This window comes from Neopelma chrysocephalum, unplaced genomic scaffold (genome assembly GCF_003984885.1).
Source record: "Neopelma chrysocephalum unplaced genomic scaffold, ASM398488v2 Primary Assembly neopelma1_44, whole genome shotgun sequence".
Lineage (NCBI taxonomy): Eukaryota > Metazoa > Chordata > Aves > Passeriformes > Pipridae > Neopelma > Neopelma chrysocephalum.
The window spans coordinates 20,270,460-20,292,646 of record NW_020897703.1 but is presented as its reverse complement, the minus strand read 5'-3'; the positions used below and the strand labels follow the sequence as shown (position 1 = coordinate 20,292,646).

Here is a 22,187-nt window from a genome sequence, read left to right as displayed (position 1 = left end):
TAGCGTCATCACTTATTTTCTCCTTCCTACAATCCCAAAGCATTTTGAATCAGTAAAAATAACGCAGGAAGAAAAAGGTTTCAGGACATTCCAGTTGATTGCCACACACCTTTTGGAGAAAAATATTCTAAAAGAGAATTTTCATTGTTCTTTGCACTTTCTATCAAACCACGTCAATATACAAGATTTTTTGTTTCAGTAGAAGTTCTAAACTCACTGGTGTTGATAAGTATCAGTTTCTCCATTTTACAGAGAGACAGAGGCTGTTCAAAACAATCAAGAAACTTGTTCAAGGTTAGTCAGAAAGTCAGTGGAGTTGAGAATGAAGCAAGGTATCCTATCCTTGTCCTGAGGCATAACTAAAGTCATCATTCCTCCTAGTGTGATAAGTAAGGTTATGCTGAATGACAGGAGTTGCTGAGGAGAAGGGATTTCATTTCAGTAGTGACAAAATAAAGTAAAGGACGAGATGACTACAGAAACAAAGTGAGATAGACACTGATTGTAAAGTAGGGGAGGAGTGTGCTACGGAAAGCAAAAAGGAAGACTGTACAAGTTCTTTCCAATAGTTGATTGCTTCTGTAACATGCAATGCAATTTTTGCAATCAGTTCTAACCTTGTAGAATACAAAGTGGCACCTTGTCCAGGGTCTCTGGCTTTGTCCCTGTGTCCTCAAGCAGTTTCTGTTTTTCACTGCAGTAGTAGAATTTTTCATAAAAACTTGTTACTTTGTTTTGAGATTCCTTGAACACAAATCCTGCTGTTTTGATTGCTGAGTAGCTTTCAGTCATTCTTAAACTGAAATCAATTTTTCTGTGTCAGTAGCCTGTCACATTATGTGACACAGAACAAAGTATCTGATTTTCTTCCCCTTTTGTGATTATCTGGATTTTTCTCCTGTTGCCAAGATGTGCTCTAAAGTTTAATATGTTCCATGTTACAGTTAAGTTCCTTATATGAATGTACACCTTGGTATATGTTACCTGTAAGGACAGAGTGAGAAAGAAGCCTAAAATCACAATTAGCTTTTTAAAAATAACAAATAGTCCTTTTGAAGGCATTTTGAGATGTAGCTTAAAATGTCATAAGAGAGTTGTGATGTGCTTAACTGGGACTTGTCTAGCAGATTTTGATGACTGTAAGTGGAATCTTATAAAGCTCTCATGTGCTGATGAAGAATAGGGGTTGTTAGACTCAAAAGCCACTGTGTAAACAGGTTTGTATTACCTATAAATTCCAAGACAGGAACTAGCAGGTAGTGACTGAAGAGTAAACTAATTGCTTACTTAAATTTTATATTTTCATTGCCATTTCATGTTTAAAACAAATCTGGTGAGAACACCAAATGTCATGTATATATAGTGTAAATTATTAAGGTTAACTCAACATACAGGTTCCAAATAAAGTGATTGGAGGTATTTCGTATTTGAAAAGGTGAAGGTGTGTATAAGTAAATTCACACCTGAAATAAGCACGAATAATCTCATACCTTCAACAAGTGATGCCTTTGCTTTATGCTAAGATAAAGTTTGATCTCTGTTCCTGCTGTCTGCTTTGTGCAGTCTGTGGGGAAAAATGAGACATGGTTTAGTGTTGATTTTGGAGCAGTTATGTAATGAAGTTACAGTTAGTTCAGTGCATATTTTATTAATTTACTGACTTCCTAGTTAGTAGGCAGGACAATTTACTTCAAGTGTTTATATTCAGTTTTGTCCTTCTCATTTGCAGCAGCGAAGATGAACCCCGCCTTAAGAAGCCAAAAACTGAAGATGAGGAAGAGAGCTTTAGCATCCTAAAACTTGCTGAAGGCAATATTACCTCTGTAAGCATATTTTTACAAATCTGATTATGAAGGGGGAATATTAATTCTCTAAGTCTATTATTGTGAATATGCAGAATTCCTGATTTAAGGAGTGTTTCTAGCTGAAGCATGACTGAAATACTGTCTACTTGTACATTTGAGTCTCTGCTAGAGATTATAAAGACAACTTTCTCTGCCCTTAGGAATATGTTAGCATAGGTTTCTGTCAGTCTTGGATATTTTAGGACAGAATTCTTTCCCAGTGTTTAGAACTCTAAAAGGCAAGCCTGAGGATCTGAAGAAAACAGAATTGGAGTTCAGTGGTTGAATTTTGTTCTTGCTGTCTTTCATATAATCTGCAACATAGAAGTTTCCTCTTTATAGTTAATTAAAGATATTGCTCTAAAGATTTTAGACACTGTTCTCTGCATTAGTTGGGGTCCTAAATCAGAAATTGGCTTCATCTTGCTGCTAGATCTAACTTAATTCTATAGGTAGGTGAAGTCTGTGTCATGACTGTGCCCTTCCTTTATTTGAATTTTTTTCCTATGATAGGAAAAAAAGATTTCGTATTGAGATAATTTCCCTTGTTTTCAACCATGCTATTCTTTAGGGTTCGTTTTTAAAAATACGTTATTGATATTTATAAAAGATTTAAAATCTAAAACGATTTCAATATTATGTACTCCTAATATAAATTTCTGATATTTCCTGAAAAGTGGCATTGCCAGATTTAGAGGAAACATGATGAGACCAAGCAAGCTTACTGAAAAGTCCACAAATTACTTTGACAGCAACGCATAAAAATTTCAAAAAAAATTAATTTAATTAATTAATTAAATTAAGAGAATTTTCATTTCTGATAGGAAATTTTAAGCAGTGTGTGTGGGGGGTTTTATTAGAGTTAATGCATCCGTTTTTCAGTAAGTGTTAATTTATATTTGACCTGGTTTTAGTTCCTTTCTAAGGCTTCTGCACCTGTATGCTCATTTAGAGTTTTGGCTTTAAGATGTGCCAGAAATGGTAGATGACTTGAGGGCAAGCTTTTAATTTTGGGCTTCCTATTGAAATGGGAAATCACTGATTCTGTACTCATGTGCGTGGAAGCTCCCACTCCTCAGTAGGCATCTGGCTGGATTAGGGAGGTCTAAGTGGTCTGTGCTAGAGAAGGTCTCAAAGCTGAACTAGCAGGTAATCTGAATTACTGTCCTTGTGTCCTCTCAGCACCAGAGAACGTGGCTGACTGGTAACAGTGCAGCATAGTGAGTGTGAGTTCATCTTGCTTGTGTCGTAACTAACCTTTGCTGGGAGTACTGTGCATTAACACACATTGGAAGATTTACATTTTATGAGTCTGCTTGCAGAGAAGTGTAGAGCTTCTGTTTCCATATTAAAACTAAAAGAAGTTCAAAGATTCTTGTTGCCCTGCAAGAAGAGAGAGATGGGTATTGGCAGACAATTGTATCGTTTTTGTACCTTTGTAGGTAGGAAGTGTTAACCCAGCAGAAGATTTCCGAATTCTGGTGAGGAAGAAAAACGCTGACTTCAAAGATGGTAAATGACTTTTTTATATCTTAATTATATTGGTGGCATCTTCAGGGTTCAGTAAATGCAATCTGATTAATTAGTGCTATGTGAGGTGCTCTGGAATTTACAGGTTAGTTTCTAGTGCCACTTAGCAAAGAAAGGTGTCTCTCGTAATTCCCATTTCAATACTCACCTTCCCCAGTTAAAAGTCTCAGGTACCTGTGTTTGAGTAAAACAGCACTACTACTGTAAAACAGCTACACTGAGGCACCTGAGCAACCCCACAGGTGTTTCTAACAGAAGATCCCTTGGTACTCACTGACTGCCTCATTCCAGCTGAGTCTCAGCTTCTCATTCCCAGGATCTTTCTGGCTTGCTGTGGAGGGCTGTTGGGTATACGCAGTGTGAGAAACCTGTCTTCTGCAGTCTTCTTATTCTGTTCCATGTAGAACAAAAAAGACTGTGATGCCTGGGATTTAAATCTTTACATGCAAAAATCATTTCTTACTGCTTGTGAGCAAAAGAAAGCACAGGTGACTTTGAGGTGTTATAGGCAGGTAGTATGTGTGTATGAAAGATGAGAGGAGGCTCTGTGTGCACTGGCTCTGTCCTCAGGATACAGCAAGACATGGTTTTGATACAGTGGAGAGGAGGAATACAAAGCACAGGTCAGGCACTGTCTTGCATGCCCTGAGTCTGAAAATGCAATGGAACTATCATTTGTTTGTATGGTATTTCCCTAGTAGAATAGCTATACAGAGATCTAGGTAATCCAAAGGTATCTTAAAAAGAATGCACAAGATGGATGGGGTCCTTTATCTTTTAAAGGGTGGTTTGAAGGTTGTGGTAATGTAAACTTGATCTGCCAAATAGTCACTAATGTCGTGTTTCTTTTCAAAGAAAGATTTGCAGAGGTGCTTAAGTGAGGTGCTAAGTATTTCAATAAGGCATTTGGTCCTTTTAGACATAGTTGAGGAGTGTGTTGAGTAGTATATTGACTTGGGATATAGTCTGTTAAAGCCTACATAGCCATTTCTCTCCAGAATTTCCAGACCTATAAGCCAGCCAGCTGGCTTTTTACATGGGTTTTGTATTAGATCCAGAAGAAATTGTTTATTGAAAAGATATTTGGAATTGTGTTTTTAAATCTCAAACATGTTAAGATGCAGTAAAAAAGCATTGTACAAAATATTAGAATACAGACACTGTGAAACAGTTGACTACTTCGTTACAGTAATAAATTTTATCATGTAGGAAAGCTTTAAGGCAGAAATGAGTATAGTGATTACCCTTGGAGATGGCTTAACTAAAGAGTGCTTAAATATGTCCACTTGGTAGCTGTGCAAGATAGACAACTGCAGTACATGTTTGGAAGGTTCTGAAATTCTGAGCAATTTGCTTTTATTCTGTGTGATCTGCTCTGTAATGATAAGGTGTAGTTAAACAGAATGTAGTGCAGTCACCCATTTAAAGGAAAGATAGGAGCCACTATAAATAAAAACATGCTCTGCATATTATCTCTTTCTTTTGGCTAATCCTTTTTATGCTTTAGGGCCTTTTAGGTAGCTTAATACATAAAACATTGCAGACATGTTTTTAATGGCTTGGTGTATTGCACTCTGGTTATGTAAACAGGTTAATGGCACACATCCTCTTCAGTCCACAGCAAGTCTCTCACCAAAACTGTGAAGTTAGCAGTACCAGAGGATGCCAAGGGGATTTTTTTCTTTTTAAACAGCTTGTAGGAAGTCCTGATGGTGTATTTATCATCAAAAACAAGTCCCAATACATTTCTGCCGTGCCCTCACTGGGATTTGATGGTCAGGATTTGTGCCATTCCCAGCAGAAGCCTAAGTGCAAGTTGGTCCGTGTCTGATGCTGTGTCCCACAGCAGACTAGAGCAGGAGAAATGATGCATTCAGTGTTAGTTAGAACTGGGCCACTAATATGTACATGCATATTTTTAGAAAATCAAAGACTCAAATTGTTAAGGATCTTAGGGATAGGTTTTCTGAGACTGGCAGCTCAATTCCTGAAACAGTAATTGACTTTGGTTTTAACTGACAACTGTAGTTTATTACAGTAGGGACCTACTTAAGGGTTACATGATGAGTTGTGTTATATGGTGTCACTTAGTGGTTAATGTTGATGCTCATGTAACTAGAATTGTGTTCCCCTCTAGATATCTTTACTTTCTTATTTGTATTCAGGGCCAGAGAGATGTCATTTTATACAGGTCTTATTTTGAGCAGGTTACAAGTACACAGTCATCACAAAGAGATGTCTTCTGATAATACCTGCTGATGTTTTTGTCAAAGAATGCACATAAAATAGATTAGCTTACCTGAGTAGAATCTAATCATTGCTCCCGAGGATGTACAATGAGTTTCTTCATTGCTGTGGCTGCAAAGAGAATTCTCAAATGCTGTGAGTGCTTGCCATCTTTTTAATGCCAAAGGAGTAGCCACATGATTACCAGTTCATCCTGTTAGACTATTTAGATGTTTCCATCCATGTCTGCATCTCCGGAGAGCAGATCGTGTCTGATATGGTGGGTTGTATTTTCATAGGCTTTTGTAGAAGAAGGATCAGGGGAGTAAAAAAAAGATACTGACACATGCATAGTATTTCCTTTGATTTGTAAATTTTCTGTGTGAGTTTATAGGCCAGATTTCATTGCATCTTACAGGACTCCTGTCTGAGAACATGATGCCTGAAGTCCTGCAGTTGAAAAGCTTTTTTTTAATTTATTTTTTTATTTTATTTTACTGATTGTCAGCGGGGAGAGAAATCTGCAATGACAACTCAACAGTTTATGGACATAAGAAAAAATGTCCAGAGACAAACTGTACCAAACTCTCATTTTTATATTTATAGAAATTTTGTTAATGTTTTTACTCCTAGGCACTTCTAGAAAAATATAGTTAAAGGAATCAGTTAATACACGAGAACAAAGATGATACTTTATTGCAAGATTTTCTGTAGAAATAGGTATAGTTAATTACCTTTCTGGACCTAAGTTAGTTTTTAGAAAAGCTAATATTTAATTTCATTTTTTGCTGGCATGTTTTTGCAGTTTGTCTGCATTTTTATCTTACTGAATATTTTTGTGTGTTTCGGAGACTATTCATGCTCTACTGCTAGGTAGGCCAGATGCAATGACTGATTTGAAAATGATTCAGTCATCAGAAGAGTATTTGCAAACCAAATACTTGAGTATATAGAATCACTTTGAAGTTTTCTGTGTATCTGCTTCACAGAGGAGATGAAGCTAGATTCGACTTTGAAGGGCACAGCAATTGGGTGAGACTCAAAGCACTGAGTTGCAACAAACAGAATTTGAATTAGATGTTATGGGAAAAAGATAATAAAGATCACAATGATGGTACTCAAACAAAGAAAGAGAGGGGCCCAGAGAACTTGGAGACTCTCCATCTTTGGAGCTATGTGGAGCTTAAGTCTGTGCAGCACTGAGCCACCTGATCCACAATGACCTGTTTTGAGTGGGAATTGGGGTCGTATGTCCTTCAGACATCCAGCTTAAATCATTACGATCCATACCCACAGGCTATTTAGAGATCATTTCAAAATTGAACAGCATCTCATAGGATATTGGAGTAGTTCAACAGGTCTTAATGTTAAAATTCATTTTTCTTGGCTTAAAGATGAAGGAAGTCCTCAAAAATTAGGACAGTTTTCAGTTCAGAATTTTTCTTCTTTTCAGTTATATAAAGGTGATACTTATAGAGCAGTGTTTTAAAATTATCAGATGTTTTAACTGATTTGTCAGTGATTCTTAGTTTAAGCACTGTCCCTGAATACAAATCATTACCACCACCAGCAGATAAATCAAATGATTGACAACAACAGGAGGCTTTTGTCTAAGGAAGAACTGTTTTCTTAACCTGATCTATTTTTGTCGGGGGGGGGAAATCCCCAAGGAATTGAACTTGGACTGTAATAATAGACAGTTTTGTCTATTATTATTGTGTAATCTGGTTGGCATAGTAATCAAGACCAAGAACTAAACTGAACAAACATGAAAATATAACTACACTTTTGTACTATAACTGTTCAGAGATAACAAGTGAATATAATTGTTCATGACATATTTCACAAGAAATGACAGCACTACTGAATGTATTTTAGAGTAGCAAGTGTATCTGAATGCCAGCGGGGAAGGGATTAAATTCTGTTAGAACTAAAAGATCTTCTATGATTTTTTTTTCCTGCCATTCTCCAACCTTTAATAGCTACATTTGTTATCTAACCAGTCAGACAAGGTAGAAGGAGGAAACAGGAGATTAAAATTTCTTGGGATGTTCTGCAGAATGTGATGGTTATTAAGAGTGCTGGAATTCCTGTTAATGCAAAATGTAGAAGTCTGTTAGTTCACTTCCTTAAATACGTGTGTGGAATGAGGTAAGTTGGGAGGGAAGGAAAAGAAGTTATAATTACACAGCAGTGGCCTGAATAGGCTGTCAGTTTGTAACTCAAGGACCTGCTCTTCAAAACTTCAATGCCTGAAATTTGTCTGGGACACATCAGAGTTAATGCTTATCACAGCTTAGTTGAAAAGATATCTTTATGCGGAATATGCCTTGCTCCAAAAACAGAGACGTCTATTTTTTGCAGCACCCAGACCCAAAGATTCAGACTAATGAAAAGGCAGCAGGAAATCAACAAAGTTTTCAGACCTAGAATGTAAAGCAACAGAGTCCACTTCGAAAATTTCCAGTTATAATCCTTATCTACTGTCTCTGGTATTGTCTTTGGCCACTTGAAATAATTTGGTAGTCTAACCAGAACACAGGAATTTTCTCTATTCTAGATTCATTGGCCTATCATTTAAGGGAGACCAATGGACAGAATCAGCTTTAGCCAAGCTGTTTCAAGATGTTAGAGGAATCTGACTGTTGCCATGTAACCTGTTTGCTGAATATATTATGGTCTTTCAATGCCTAGTAAAACACTGTAGGTTTCCTTTGGTTCCTTACAACAAATTTCAAAAGGAGGCGGCTCACAGTCAGTAGCAGGAAGACGTCTTTTCTTCTGATGGCTGCCAGGGCAATCAAATGGAAAGGGGTTTTAAAAAAATAAATGCAAAAGAAGTAGTAGAGTGTCTGATAATTTCAAACAGTATGTGCTGGAATCATTCTGACAATAAGGACTTTTATTGTACCCTCATAGTGCCTGGGGTTTTAATTTAACACATCAATGAAAAGGCAGTGTTTAAAAAACCACCACCACCACTGAAAACACCAGCAGGACTTGCTTTTATTAGTGCAATTCATAAGAAATTAAAACATTTAATGAGAAAATCATTAACCATGAAAAAAATGGACTGACTTAACTTGGGGAGCTTAAGTAGTGAGGCTTCAATTTAGTTTGTCAGCTACTGGTGAAATAAATAGAGAGTGAGCTGATCACCTCTGGCGCAGTAGGCACTTCAACACACTTTCTTGTGCTATAGCTGCTGTTGAGCAGAACCATTTCAGCCTCCTTTTCTAAAAATTGTCAAAAACTAGTGGGAGAATATCAAACATGCCTTGTTTTGCTCTTTTCAGAGATGCTGTCCTTCCGATTCAGTTCAATTAGGCATTTTATAGAAAATAATATAATAGCCTGTGCTGTGTATGCTCACAGTGAGCAGAGTGGAATACAGTACTTAAACAATGTCTCCATGTGTTTACTTCTCCTTCTCTTCCACCACTCTGGCAGATGATTTTCTCTGTTGATGTATCCTTAGCTGAAAGACTTGCAGTGACAACTATGCTCATAACATCTGGACATAGGAAGGGCTGTAGGTGAGGCAAAAGGTTCTGCTAATCCAGTAACTGGTTTTTAATAGTATGAGAACAGGACAGGCAGATGCTGTGACTTGTTCAGAATGCTGTCCTGAATTTTCTTCCTCAATGGCAACATCGCTGTTAATCTCCATTGATAGAGATCCTCTTTTAAGAATTATAAGAACTTGTTCAAACGTTTTTTTAAGCTGTTAAAACCTCAAGCATCTGACAGCAGCCTGTGGTGAAGGGGGTTAACTGGTTTACGTTTAAAGAGGTACTTTTTTTTTTTTAGTTCTTAACCCAACTCTTGGCTCTTGTTTTGAGAGAGGCAGGGAACTATCAACTCCCTATTCATCTTTTTCAGAAAGTTTCTGAGTTTATAGATCACTGTTGTATCCTCCTCACATTTGTCTTTTCCCAGGCTGAGGTGTCTGCCAGAGGGTAAAATTGGACAGTTCCTCATTTGTAATTAAACATGAAGTAAAGTACTAAAATCCAGTAGAAATTAATAGGGCTTGCAGAGCTCTTGAGTGACATTTTTACTTGTCTTGTTTGCAGTGGTTTACAGCTATTACCTTTTAGGAGCTGAGCAGTAAGGATAAAACTGGTGTTCCCCTTCTTTTTGGTACAGGTCTCACTGCTTACCTCTGCTTCTTTCTGTCACATGGGCACAGTTTATAATACTTATCTCTATAATGATAAACAGTGTTGCCCTGATGAAAAAATCATGAAATATGCATCTGTTTCAAAGGGTATTTAAGGTATATGCTGATGTTGTAGAACATAATCTCCCTAAGCTTTAGGATCCTGAATGTTCTGGTTTTACTTTTTATCAAACAAGCGAGGCCAGTGCTTTTTTCCTTGGCTTTCAGGGAAAAGGCTTTTGTCTTGGACATGCTTGGGGTTCTTCCTAGTATATCTAGCTATTCCAGAGAGTCTGAAGTAATTCTCAGTAGCTGAGATAACAATAATCAACTTGTGTAGCTTGAGGCATTGTGGGTGTGATTAACTATTTAGATGCGTGTGGAATAGAAGGAGACTTAAAAGAAAAGTGGGGTTTTTTTCTTGAAAGTGTGCATCCTTTGATTTATTTATTTATTTCTCCTTGTCTTCCAGTGAGTCAGCAGTTGATAAACCGCATTGATCAGTTCCTGGAAAATAAAGGTTCACAGTACTACGTGAAAGGGATCGATTGTATTAGAGTTTTCAGAGAGGAGGCCATGAAGGTGATGTTAATATGTGAATACTCTTATCTCTTTCAAATTAAAGTCATGATAGGCCTGTTTGCTGTATTAGAAACTTGATAATTTATTGCTGCAGCAAAAATAATTGATTTTTAGGTTAAAGTATGTTTGAAAATTTAGAAAGTTGCATTTTATGCAGGCTTTTATTCTTACTGGAATGGTGACTTGCTTCTCTGATATTATTTGCTGTTTTCTTTTAAACATAAAACAGAAGGCCTATGACCTGATGCTGGTGTAAGAAAAATAAGCAATCCTACATTTTTCTTCTTCAATAAAGCTATTTACAAGGAAGTATTTCTAGCTTTCTGAAAGGCAGTTTTTGTGGCTCACCTTTTCTTAGAACTCGTAGTTTTAATAGAGATAAAACTCAAATTCTGTAGTGACTTTTGCATTCACTGTGTTAGATGACTCATGAAGAATTAAGTTTGCAGTGCTCTTTAGTAGTTTAAGTATTTCTTGTTTACCATTGCTGGGTTTTTTTTCAGCTGTCCAAGGTGCAGTGCTTTAATGACTTTCTGCAAGCCCTGAAATCAAAGTTGGAAGATAAAGCCTTAGCTGATTTCTGGGAGATCATGATACAAGGTAGGATGGCATTAAGAAAAACCAAAAAACCCCCAATTTCTAGTTGCATTTTCCATTTATCCATTATGTAAGAGGAAAACTTTGTTAGCAATGGGACACTTAAATTACCCCACAGCAGTATTTTGATATGGTTCATTCCTGCAGCCTGTTTAAAAATGTCTAAAAAATCTTTCATGTTGCAGCTTCCTTTTCTGCACTAATAGTTTCATATCAGCAATATTCATAATGCCTTGCCAAGTCTTGTTGCAATGGTAAATTAATTGTGGAAGAAGAGAGACAAATTAAATGTTACGGGGTAAGGAGAAGGAGACACAATTTCAGCTGAATTTCAGAATAAATGGAAGAAACTCATGCAGCAAAGATCTAAAAAGATTCTTCCAATTTAAGCTTCACAAAAGTCATAGATAGCATTGAAATATGTCACTGATCATTTTGTATTTAAGTAACCTAAAAGGCAGAATATGTGGTAATATGACACCTACCTGATTAAACCAGGAGATACAAGGCAGTGCCATTCTAGAAGACATTCAGAGACTACGCAAGTGATAAATAAAGGAACATTTTCACAAATATGAAACACAGTAGACTAAAAAAACCATCTTTTACATCATACTTATGTTTTTAATTGGAGCCAATGCTAAGAAAATGTGTTAAATGCCCAGCTGTAACTCTTAAGAGTGTATGGTATAAAATGCAGTGATGTGCTTTTGTATAGTACCTTTCAAAGCGATAAACTCCAGGCACACTGTAATGTCTACTTCATCCAACTTTTGCAAAATACAGGATGGGAATTTGTTTAGTAACCCAAAAAAAACAGCACAAGACAACACTGACAAGAATATTATTTTCAGTAGTGTTGTAAGGGACCTTCTCTGAAGAAATTAGAAAAAAGAAACCAATAAACTTTGAAAGCAGGAAACTTAGATCTTTCAAAGCCATGCCAGAATAATTTTTAGGTAGTACGAATCCCAGTTTTTGACAAACTGGAGTATATTTTTTAGGGGAAAAAACCCCACAGACAAAGAGACATGATATTTTCATATTAAATATGGTATCTTTTTGAGAGCATGGTGAAAAGAAATCATGCATAATCTAACTGCTTTCAGTAAGCAGCTGAAATTGTGTTTTGCTTGCTGCTACCAGGAGGAGAAGTCCTGTTTTCCCTGATCTTGTCACATGACCCATCCCTTCTTTTCTACCAAATGTGGTGTGCATTGGGCCTTGTCATGAGTGACTGCAGTCACCAAAAGAGGATGGATGTAAGTTAATGAGTTAGTAGCTCAGGAGCAAGGCAGGTCTGTTTGACAAGTTCACTTGTTTCATGGAACTGCCATGGGGTTCTACGGGCGTTACACTTGTGCTGCTGCTGAACCTTTAGGAATCTACAGTTCTTTGCTCTCACACCCACAGCTGCTTATTCAGGCACAAGCATTTGTGTGGCCAAGTGGTGACGAGACTTTTGGGGGGGGTGGGAGAGGGGGGGTTCACTGCACAGGATGGAGGTACTGGCACAAGCAAGGAGCCAGGTGGGCCAGGACCAGCACTTTGGTAGTTAAGACTAGGTAATCACAGCATAACTGTCTGTATGCTAGGAGTTAATTTCTTCTAAGGACCTAAGAGCATGCTGTGAATGACTAAAAGTGTAATTTCTAATAGATTTTCAGCATTTCATCTGTGATCTATGATTTCAGTGTCTCATTAGTTTGATTGTCATAATATTAGCAGTTTCCTAAATGGATACTTCCACAAGCTTATGAATATGCTCATTAATTTATTTTTATATCATAGTTTATATCATAGTTGACTCATTTATGCAAGTCACATTTTCCTTTGAGCAATATTTTTTTTTTTTTTGCTGGTAATGATGACACATTCAGAAGTTGGAATTTGGAACACGTTTTTCATTTGTAACATTAGGTGCATTTTTGGGAAGCCTTCTAATGATATTTTTATATATCTTTTTCATTTTTCAGACAGAATTTCTTTGATCAGTAAAGATGAAGCACAGGAAAGTTCAGTGACCAGCGAAGAGGCTCAAAAGGTATCGTTTTTTTAATGAGCATCTGTTTGTATAGAGACCTTGCTGTGGAATAGAAGACTTTCTTACGTGGATAAACCTTTAGGTGAATGAAACAGGATCAGTATGAAGGAATAAGAGTGTCCTTTTGCCACACGATTGAAATTGCCCCAATTCAGAGCCAAAATAATTCCTTAGCATGTACAATGATGTTTTACTTTAATTGGTCTTTAGAAAGTAGCATGTACTGACATTATCTGAAAATATCCTCTACAAAGAGTAGAAACTTCAGCAACTCTGTGTAGTGGAACAGCAGTATACTGTTTACATATATAAGATCACTATTCGAACTTCATAGAAAGAAATGTCTTCTCACAGATAGCACGAGCTGAAAAATCAAATACTTTTTATTGTCTAAACATGTTGGGAACTCCAACCGTTAAGGTTGTTATGGCTAGTTTTCATAATATATGCAATGATACCAATATTTTCCACTTTATGCAGCCCTTGTGATTGATGGATGTCATAGGTGATGCTGGTGTTATTTGTGATCATATTAGATCCTTTCGGAAATGAGAGTTTTGGAGTACTTGCAGGTATAACTCCTACAGGTATATAGCACTTCAGTAACTGCAGTGATAGATGAAGGATGTCACAGTTACAAATGACTGAATTCTAACAGGCAGAATGCTGCCTTCTGTTTGGAATAAAGCAGAATTCAGAGCTGCTGTCAAAAATTGTATTTGTGTGGAAAGGGTAAGATGGGGAATATTGTATCAGGCTGCTCGTTTAGGAGAAAGAAGGTCCTTGTATTACAGACCCCCTGAAGGTAAACCTGTGGCTAAAATCACTAAGTATTTTGCAGAGAAGTAGCTTTTATAAAAGAAACCATATTGATTTTTGCAACTTTCAGGCCTTCCATTAGCAATAGCCAGAAGTGTGTAGAAGTAGGTTCTCGATGAATTAGTTAATGAGCGGAAAAAGGTGGTATTTTAGAAACTGCTTTTCTCATCTCTAACAGTTTACCTCAAGGTGAAGAAGGCACAGAAATGTCATGAAAATGGAAAGCCAACAGACTAGGAGTCCAGAAAGCTGAGCACATGTGGAGGGTACAAATGGCAAAGTATGATGATTTTTCTAGACATGAAGGACCTAATGGCTGTTTCTCATTAGACATAAATGTACAGAGCAACTTTTTTCCCCAGTGGTGGTTTTAAAGAGTATCGGGGTTTTTTATTTATTTCAAGTGCTATGAATTTACTTGGAAACTTCTTAAGATAACGTTCTTCTTGAGAACTTTACTTTCTAGTCTGAAACTACCATTGATGCTCAAAAAATATGCTAATGCTGTGTGAAATAGCTGTTCCTTAAGGAAATCTCTACTAACCATCAAGACCTTACAGCATACTGTTGTCTTAACTGTGAGCTTGTGGTAGCTAAAAAATACTATGCCTGCATAGGAATGCAACACAAAATATGAAGTACCAAGGACTAATTTACAGCTGCCAGACTAAGCTAAACCAAAGCATTTATAGAATGACTTCAAATTTACATTTCTGTTTACCATCATCCTACAGTCAGCCACATGTTGCAGTACAGGAAACTATTTTGTGATTGATTGAAGGTCATACAATAGTCGTATGTTCCCATTAAATTGGGGAATGAGAGAATGCAAGAAATCAGTGCTGCAGCAGAGTTCTCTAACAGGGCAGGTACCTTAAATTCCAGAGTAATTGGGTTGCACCTCTTTCCTAACTAGGCAGTTGGCAGTCCTACTTACTCAATAGATAGCCACCTCCCCACACATTGTCCAAACCAAAACCAGAACGCTAATTTGCCATTGTCCATCAGGGGCTCATATGACTCTTTACTTAAGCTGTAAGACTGCATATTCTTGGAGTAAGATCTGCAGGGATAGAAAATTTTATCTTGAGGTTATGTTGCTGGTCTAAAATCTAGTCCTCTTTGGTCTAGTTAAACCCAGTCACAGGTTTCCTGTGTGATACAAAGTCAGCATTTTTGTAGGTCTATAGTAGATTGCAGAAGTGGTTCATTTTTTTTTCTATACTGAAGACAATATCCTTCACTAAAAGATTATATTGGATTTTTCAAATATCCCTCAATAGGATGAGAGGCAAGTTTTCTTCACCTCTGTAATAAGTCATGTGCAAGCCTGTAGGTCACAGGGTTGGCTGTCAGTGTGGTCCGATGTGTCACAAAAGCCTTTTCTCTTACATCCTGGTTCTTACCTGATAGTAGTTTCAGGACTGTTTTGGCTCTAAGATTTCAGGTTTTATAGGGTTGCTGTCTACAGGGAAAAGGAAGGCTGCTTATTAGAGAGGTAACATGTAAAAGTTTCCTTTTTCTTTTTTGCTTGAGGTAGCAATAGCCAGAAGTGGGTAGAAGTAGGTTCTCCATGAGTTAGTTAATGAGCAGGAAAAGGTTGTATTTTAGAAACTGCTTTTTTCATCTGTAACAAGGTTGGTTATCTATGCATGTTTTCCAATCACTGAGAAAATGATTTTAGATAGTTTTGTTGGGTTTTGCTTTTTTTTGTAATAGTGGAGGTACTCTTTTTAGAGCATGAGGATGATAGGTTAAAAGAGCAGAAATGTGAAGTGCTTTTTCTGGTTGCATTGAGGAAGATAATGGATTTCAGCACAGCTATTATATGTAATTTCCTTTTGCATAAATGTAAAATAGGTTTTTGGAAAAAAACCCAACTTTCAATATTCAGCATTTGATGGAAATTTCAGGTTTCAATTTATTGCAAATCTTCATTGCACACTTCTCTAGCTTTTAGCTTTCTTTACCTAATTTAGTGTGAGAAAGCTAATTTTGAAAACTTTGAAAAATGTGCTGCTTTCAGAAATGCCATTTGACTCTTAATTAAGTGTGTAAAAATGAAATTTGATCTGGCACAAAAAGCCTTCAAGAGCTGACAATGTCATTAGCTCTTAGTTTCATAGTATGTGCTTTATATTACTACTAGATTAGTAGATTAAGAACTCTTCCAACAAAAAAGATACACAGACATACAGCATCTTGAAATTCTAATTCCTTCTGTCCTTGTCACATTCTCTTTTTTCAGCTACAAAATCTCTATGATAAGTTGAACTCCGCATGTTAAAACGTGTGTTGTTTGTGGAGTGAGCTTTCTACATTCCTCTTGGATGTTGCTGTTTAGGATATAGGAAAGGTCTGACCTTTGGCTTCTGAGACAACTAGGCAGAGGTTGTCTACATCCTCTGTCTTTGGTGTTAACCAAATGTAATGTATTTGCTTTTCATGCTAGTGCATATGATATCTGGTTCTTTCCCACAGGTGGGATGCAACGTGTAATGTCACAGTATTTTATCCCATGTCTAAAGCTGTCACGAGTCCTCTAGAGAAGGATCAGAATATTTTATTTGTTTAAAATAGCATTTAAGCTTTTCACAGTACAGGTATATTGTCTCAGAGGTTGGTGGTGCTGGTAGATATCCCATGGCCTCTTGCACAAGCTCCATGGTTGTTACAGTTCAGGTCCTCAGCTGAACAGCAGTTTGCTTTTAGAAGCCATCTGTTTGCACAAAAGAGTTACATTAAGCAGGTATTTGTAGCCTGTTTAATGTGGAGATTTTCTAATTAGCTGTTCTCTTCCATCATCTAGAGTTACAGTGAAGTTGTTTCTTAAGGATGGTGGAACTCAAAGTCACGGAATGTGGCTTTTCTACCTCCTCTGCTTTGCAGCTATCTTTTATCCTGGGCAGGGTTGTTCCTGGCTCTGTATGTTTGTTCTGGTGTATTTTAATAAGGAAAAAATATTATTTTATATTAAGGATATTGGTAAAAAGATTGTAACTAAAACTTGTAGACAACTGGATGCTTTTTTAAGTAGGAATCCAGTATTGGTATTTTTTCTACCATCCTAGCTAATTTTTTTATTTTAAGCTGAGAGAAAAATAATTCAGAGGTAGCAGTACTGCAGGTATTGTCTATATGTTTGATTTCAGTTGTTGTAGTGTCTGAGCAACATACCTTTCTCTTCTGTTTATGAATGTCATGCTTTAAGTGAAGGGCATATGGTGAGTTGTATCAGCAGCTACAGCAATACATTTTACATAATGAATTTTCTAATTTTAAAGACTGGCATTCTAACCATCTTGCATGTTTGAGGGTGTTTTTTTTTTTTAATTCATGTCTTTGTTCATTTGTTAAATGTTAATTGAATTAAGCAGGGAAACTTCTACACAGAAGTAGTTCTGTGCTCTACACAGAACTAGAATGTTGTACATAGGAAATATCTTAAGTCATTGGTCAGCTCATGTATGTATTTATATCAGTGTTATCCTTGAGTATTTTGTAGCTACATACAATATTACTTTTAAAAATTATATTTTTTTAAGACCATAAACATGGCCAAACTGTAGGGGACAAAATTTCATCTAACCCAGAATCCCATATTTGACAGTGGACAAAAACAGGAGGGGTAGGGGAAAGTGTACAATCCCAGGCTCCAGCCACTGATGTCTCAAGAACTTTTTATGCTTGAGGTTGTTTCTGTGAACTTAGTAGATTTCAAATGATTTCTCTTCTGTGAAGTTTCCCCATCTCCCCCTGAGACTAGGGGCTAATATTTGCAGCATCCTTATTGTAGGGTGTTATACAGACTTAACCATATGTTGTCTGAAGAACCATATCCTTTTGTCTAGTTTTTGACACATTTCACCATAAAATCCTTTAAAAGCAAGTTTAGGAAATTTCTTGTAGTTTAAGATGATTTTGGAGAGGGGAAACCAGAAAAAACTTTCTTTGTGATTTTTAATTACAGGTGGATTTATTTTGATACAGAAAGGAGACATTCTGTTAATTTAACCTTAAATGCTCTCAGCTTTGTCAGTATCACATAAATACATTTGTATTTTCAGTTCTTGGCTCCGAAAGAAAGTAAAAATGAAAGTCTGCCTCCCACAGATGAAGGTGGTGATGTTGATGATTTGGTGAGTACCGTAAAGATGTGATGTGGCTTTAGAGTTCAACTGTAACTGAAAGGTGTAATGAGAGCACAAGTACTTCTTAAAGCAATAGATTAGAGTGCGTGGCTTAGAAAATGCTAAAGGAATTGAGTCAGAAAAGAGCCACATGAAATTACTTATTTGCTATCGTAAAAGTTAACCAGGTGTGTAATTTCATGATGGCAAATACTATGTTACTACATAACATAGGTGTTTACATAGGCAAAATGTGTCCTCTGGTGTGTTTCAAAACAGCCAGTGAGGCTGCTCATTTGATGGTGGATTGTTGTAATTTACTATAATAGCATTTAACAAAGCTTGGATTTCTTGATCAGCTATTTGTGTGGGTTGAAAACTAAAATTGTTTAAGAAAAGATGTTTTAATCTTCTCAATTAAACTTCTCTGTATAGACTTCTGAAATTCAAGGATTTCAAGATATATATTTTAAATATTTTTAAATATTTTAGCCATCTTTTACAGGCTGAGTCATTACAAGTCTGACTCCAAGGCTTAAGCTGATGGTGTAGATGGTTCTAAAGAAGCTTCAATAACAGACAGATTTCTACTTTTAGATTGTACTTTTTAAAATTTATAAATTGCACATATGTTTATGAAGATGAAATTTTTAAGTTTGCTTTTCTACTTTATAGAAGCTTAGTAATAAGCTCTGTGCAATCCATTTATGTTACATGATAAGGATTTCCAAATTTGCTGTGTATTCTAAGTGCTAAACATATGTAAGACAACTTGAATTCATTGCTGCTCCCTTCAAATCTGTTTCTTCTGTTTGCAGTTGGACATGATGTGACTGGGTGATATATGGTGACTATACAACCAAAGTTTTGGAAGAGATCTCCCTGTGAGATGGGGCACAAAAACAGATGCTAATGAGAAGACAGTACATCCATCTTTATTTTCTCAAATGAGAGCAGAAATCCCAGAAACACTTCCAGTTGGTATAAATATCATCTGACTCTTCAAAACTAGAAGACTGAAATGATTTGAAGTGTTTGGGAAGTAATAATAGCTTTAAGGCATCTTTTTTTTTTTTTTTTAAGAACACTGAATCTAGCTTGTCCTTGGTATTACTTTCAGCTAAACACTACTAAATTTAATGAGAATCTGCTCTGGGGCTTGAAATTCTTGTTACACTGCCTGGGAAGGAAGACAGAAATGTCACAGTGAGGCTACCAGCTCATACTGAATCTTTAGTGGAGGTAACCCCTTAGCATTATGGTTACAGAGAGGAAAAAGTCACTATTTTCATGCTTTAAAGAAACCCCAACCAACCCAAAACAAAAACAAATGAACAAAAAACAAACTGGGGGAGAGGAAACAGGAGGAAATTCTAGGCCAGGGACTCACAAAGTAATAGTTTGAAATGCACAACAGAATCTAAAGCACCACAGCAGAGCCACATGTGCTGATTTTGCCACACTGTACCCAAATCAGTAATTATGGTCATCTCTATATTACAGGTTCTCTATTCTGTCAGCTCAGCAGCAACTCTTAAGTCTGTCCCTGTCTGTTATACTTTTTCCTGTTTCATGTGCTGATATTTTTGATTTGTTTAGACTTTTTAAGTAGTACAGTTACTGCAGACACACCTGGTGCTAAGGGGAAGAATGAATCGGTTATATCTCTGTTTCATACACTGCTGATAACTGCTAACACGGAGTAGAAGAATCCATGAAAGCTGTACACTGACACTTGTGACAGATAACTGGTAATAGTTAACACTGGTAACCAGGAGAGCAATCCAAAGTAGTCAAATACTGCTTAGAAAGAGATACTCAAATTTGATTACAGATGAGAGAGACAGTAATGACACCTTCACACATGCTTGTTTGTTACAACCAGATTAATTCCATTATGATAAATGGATAAACATACTGTGGAAAATGGTATTAAGATCATTAAAAAAGAGAAAAAAATCACGATCTGTGATTCCAAAATGTTGTGGAATATCTGCACTTCATACTGACCAACAGCTCCCCTGTGGGAAACAGCAGTTGTTTTTTGCCCCTACTTCCCTTGACAGCAGCCTGCTCTCCCCTCTCATGCATCCTGTCCCAGGTGAGTTCATTGAAAGGGTTTCTCAAATGCAGATGGCCGGGAGTAAGTGATCTTTGCAGACCTTTATAGCATTTTATATTTCTCAGCTGTAAATAAGAAATATTTGATCAGTGTTTTGATTGTCTTTTAAGGCCAATTTATGGAGTACAGCATGGACTGGTTTGTTTGGGGTTTTTTTTACACTTCATTTTTGTTTGTTTGTTTGTTTAATAAAAATATTTTAAAAATTGGTTTTTGTCGTCTTCAGAACCATGTTTGCTAAAATCAGGTGACCAGCTATGCAGTACCTAAAAGAAACAAACTAAAGCCCCTTTCCTGAGCCTACAATGTGAACACAGAATATCGAAATTCCTCTACAGAAGAAGAGTGTAATTACTTATGCTATTCTTTACAAACTCTAAATTTCACAACAACCCAATAAAATAATTTTTACCATATTGTAGAGATGATGAGAAAATCCTGGTAAAGACCTCAGATGAGATAGAATTACTTTGCAAATCAAAACAGGGATTAGGGCTTTCTGTTTCTTTTGCACCAGTTGACCACATTTCTAGAGTGTATTGCTTCTGTCAAGCAATAGATGTGTAGTTCATGGAGAAGCGCTGCATAGATCTTATTGCTGCCTGTACGACACAGTATGTACAGGTGGGCTCAGTGTGGTAATTGAGTTGATAGTACTGAAGAGAGGAATGTGAATTTATGACTAAAAACAAGTGAAAGCAAATTCTTAAAAGACAAATAAAGTGTCTTTCATTCTGCCCAACCCTCTGAGTATCAATTATCAGAAGCTTCTGCTCTGTCTTACTTAGGGTCTGTCAAATAGCAGCCTGATTTTGCACTTGTTCTTTGGCAAAGGGCCGGCTTTGAGGTTCTTACTCAATGACTGGAAAAGATCTTAGTTTAAGCTTATCTTTTCAGTTATAAAGTCTGACTTACTGTTTAGTAGGTCTGACTCACTGTTTACATTGAGAATACTCATTTTGAATTGCAGTACTGGCCAGTCTTCAGAAGCACTAGAGCAGTTAGTTGTCCACTTCAAAAGCAAATATACAGGAAACACCACACAAGAAATAAAGAGTTCAGCCTTTTTTCCTCCTCTTTGGCTGGCCCAGTAGCTGAGCACACCAGCCAACAGCCTAATTGTCATGTCACATCAGCCATATCATGTGTTGCCTAGTCCGCAGGTCCTCTTCCTTCTTCTCTTCCTTAGTTAGGAGTGTGGACTAAAAACCAGTATTTTGCAGTGTGGACATTGGGAGGCAGAAAGTATCCAGAGGTACTATACTAGGAAATGTAATTAATATGTGAGGGAGCTGGGATCATAGCATGAAACTCTGAATACTCCACAGAAAGGACAAAATACTAGTTTTGGGAGTCATAGAGGAAGAATCCGGCTCTTCTGGTGACAATATATCTTGAATCTGAAGTATCTAGGCCATATCAGTTCAGCAAATGAAGGTGGTTGCTCTGTCACTGAATAGTGGGGTCTACTGACTCTAACACAGTTCTCAAGTTTGGTTTCAATCATTTTTGTATTCAAAAACCCAATTTGTGCTCTTGGACAGTTTTAAAAATGCCACAGAAGTAGTGAAAAATAACTTCCAAAACGTTACATAGATGAAGACTTGTGATTTGTGTGATACTAATCAGCTTGAAATGAATGTCAGGTCAATAGTATGGTGTCAACATGTTTGGAGAGTCCTGAAAGTAAGGCTTCATCTCTGTCCTTAGAATGTGGCATAAAAGTATTACACATACCATCAAAACACTTCCAATGCGAGGAAATCTGTTCTGCTGCACTGTGGTCTCTTAGTTGACAGGGTAGATTTTCATCTTCCTAACTTCCCTGATGTTTTGGTTTTGACAGAATTATCTGTCTGATGTTGGATAATGGTCTGTGGAATTAGAAAATGAGGAAGGAAGAGCAGTTATGTGTGGAAAACTGGAGAATCTATTTCAGTTGTGAATTCTACAAACAGGGGCCATCTTTATATTCTTCACTTGAACATTGCAGAAGGTAAAGGAGGAGTTCCCTTATGATCTCGTGTGGCTTGGGGATAATCTGGAAAGAAGACTTTTGGCTTGCATTTAGTTAAACTGACAAATACATTGGTAGATATTCCCGCTGTGCTTGTAAGCAACAGAGTGGTTT

General features: G+C 36.8%; 1 protein-coding gene across 4 annotated transcripts in view; it reads left to right on the top strand.

Moving 5' to 3' along the window:
- Window positions 1–19,087, top strand: part of XRCC5 (X-ray repair cross complementing 5) — a 51,129-nt gene extending 32,042 nt beyond the window's left edge. For all 4 annotated transcript variants that reach the window (XM_027678892.1, XM_027678893.1, XM_027678894.1 and 1 more), the window contains 7 exons: window positions 1,730–1,823; window positions 3,287–3,356; window positions 10,235–10,344; window positions 10,848–10,944; window positions 12,918–12,985; window positions 17,872–17,943; window positions 18,753–19,087. In XM_027678892.1, the coding sequence (XP_027534693.1) occupies window positions 1,730–1,823; window positions 3,287–3,356; window positions 10,235–10,344; window positions 10,848–10,944; window positions 12,918–12,985; window positions 17,872–17,943; window positions 18,753–18,767 (526 nt within the window). In that variant the 3' untranslated portion in view covers window positions 18,768–19,087. The remainder of the gene's footprint in view (window positions 1–1,729; window positions 1,824–3,286; window positions 3,357–10,234; window positions 10,345–10,847; window positions 10,945–12,917; window positions 12,986–17,871; window positions 17,944–18,752) is intronic.
- The last annotated feature ends 3,100 nt before the right edge of the window (window positions 19,088–22,187 follow it).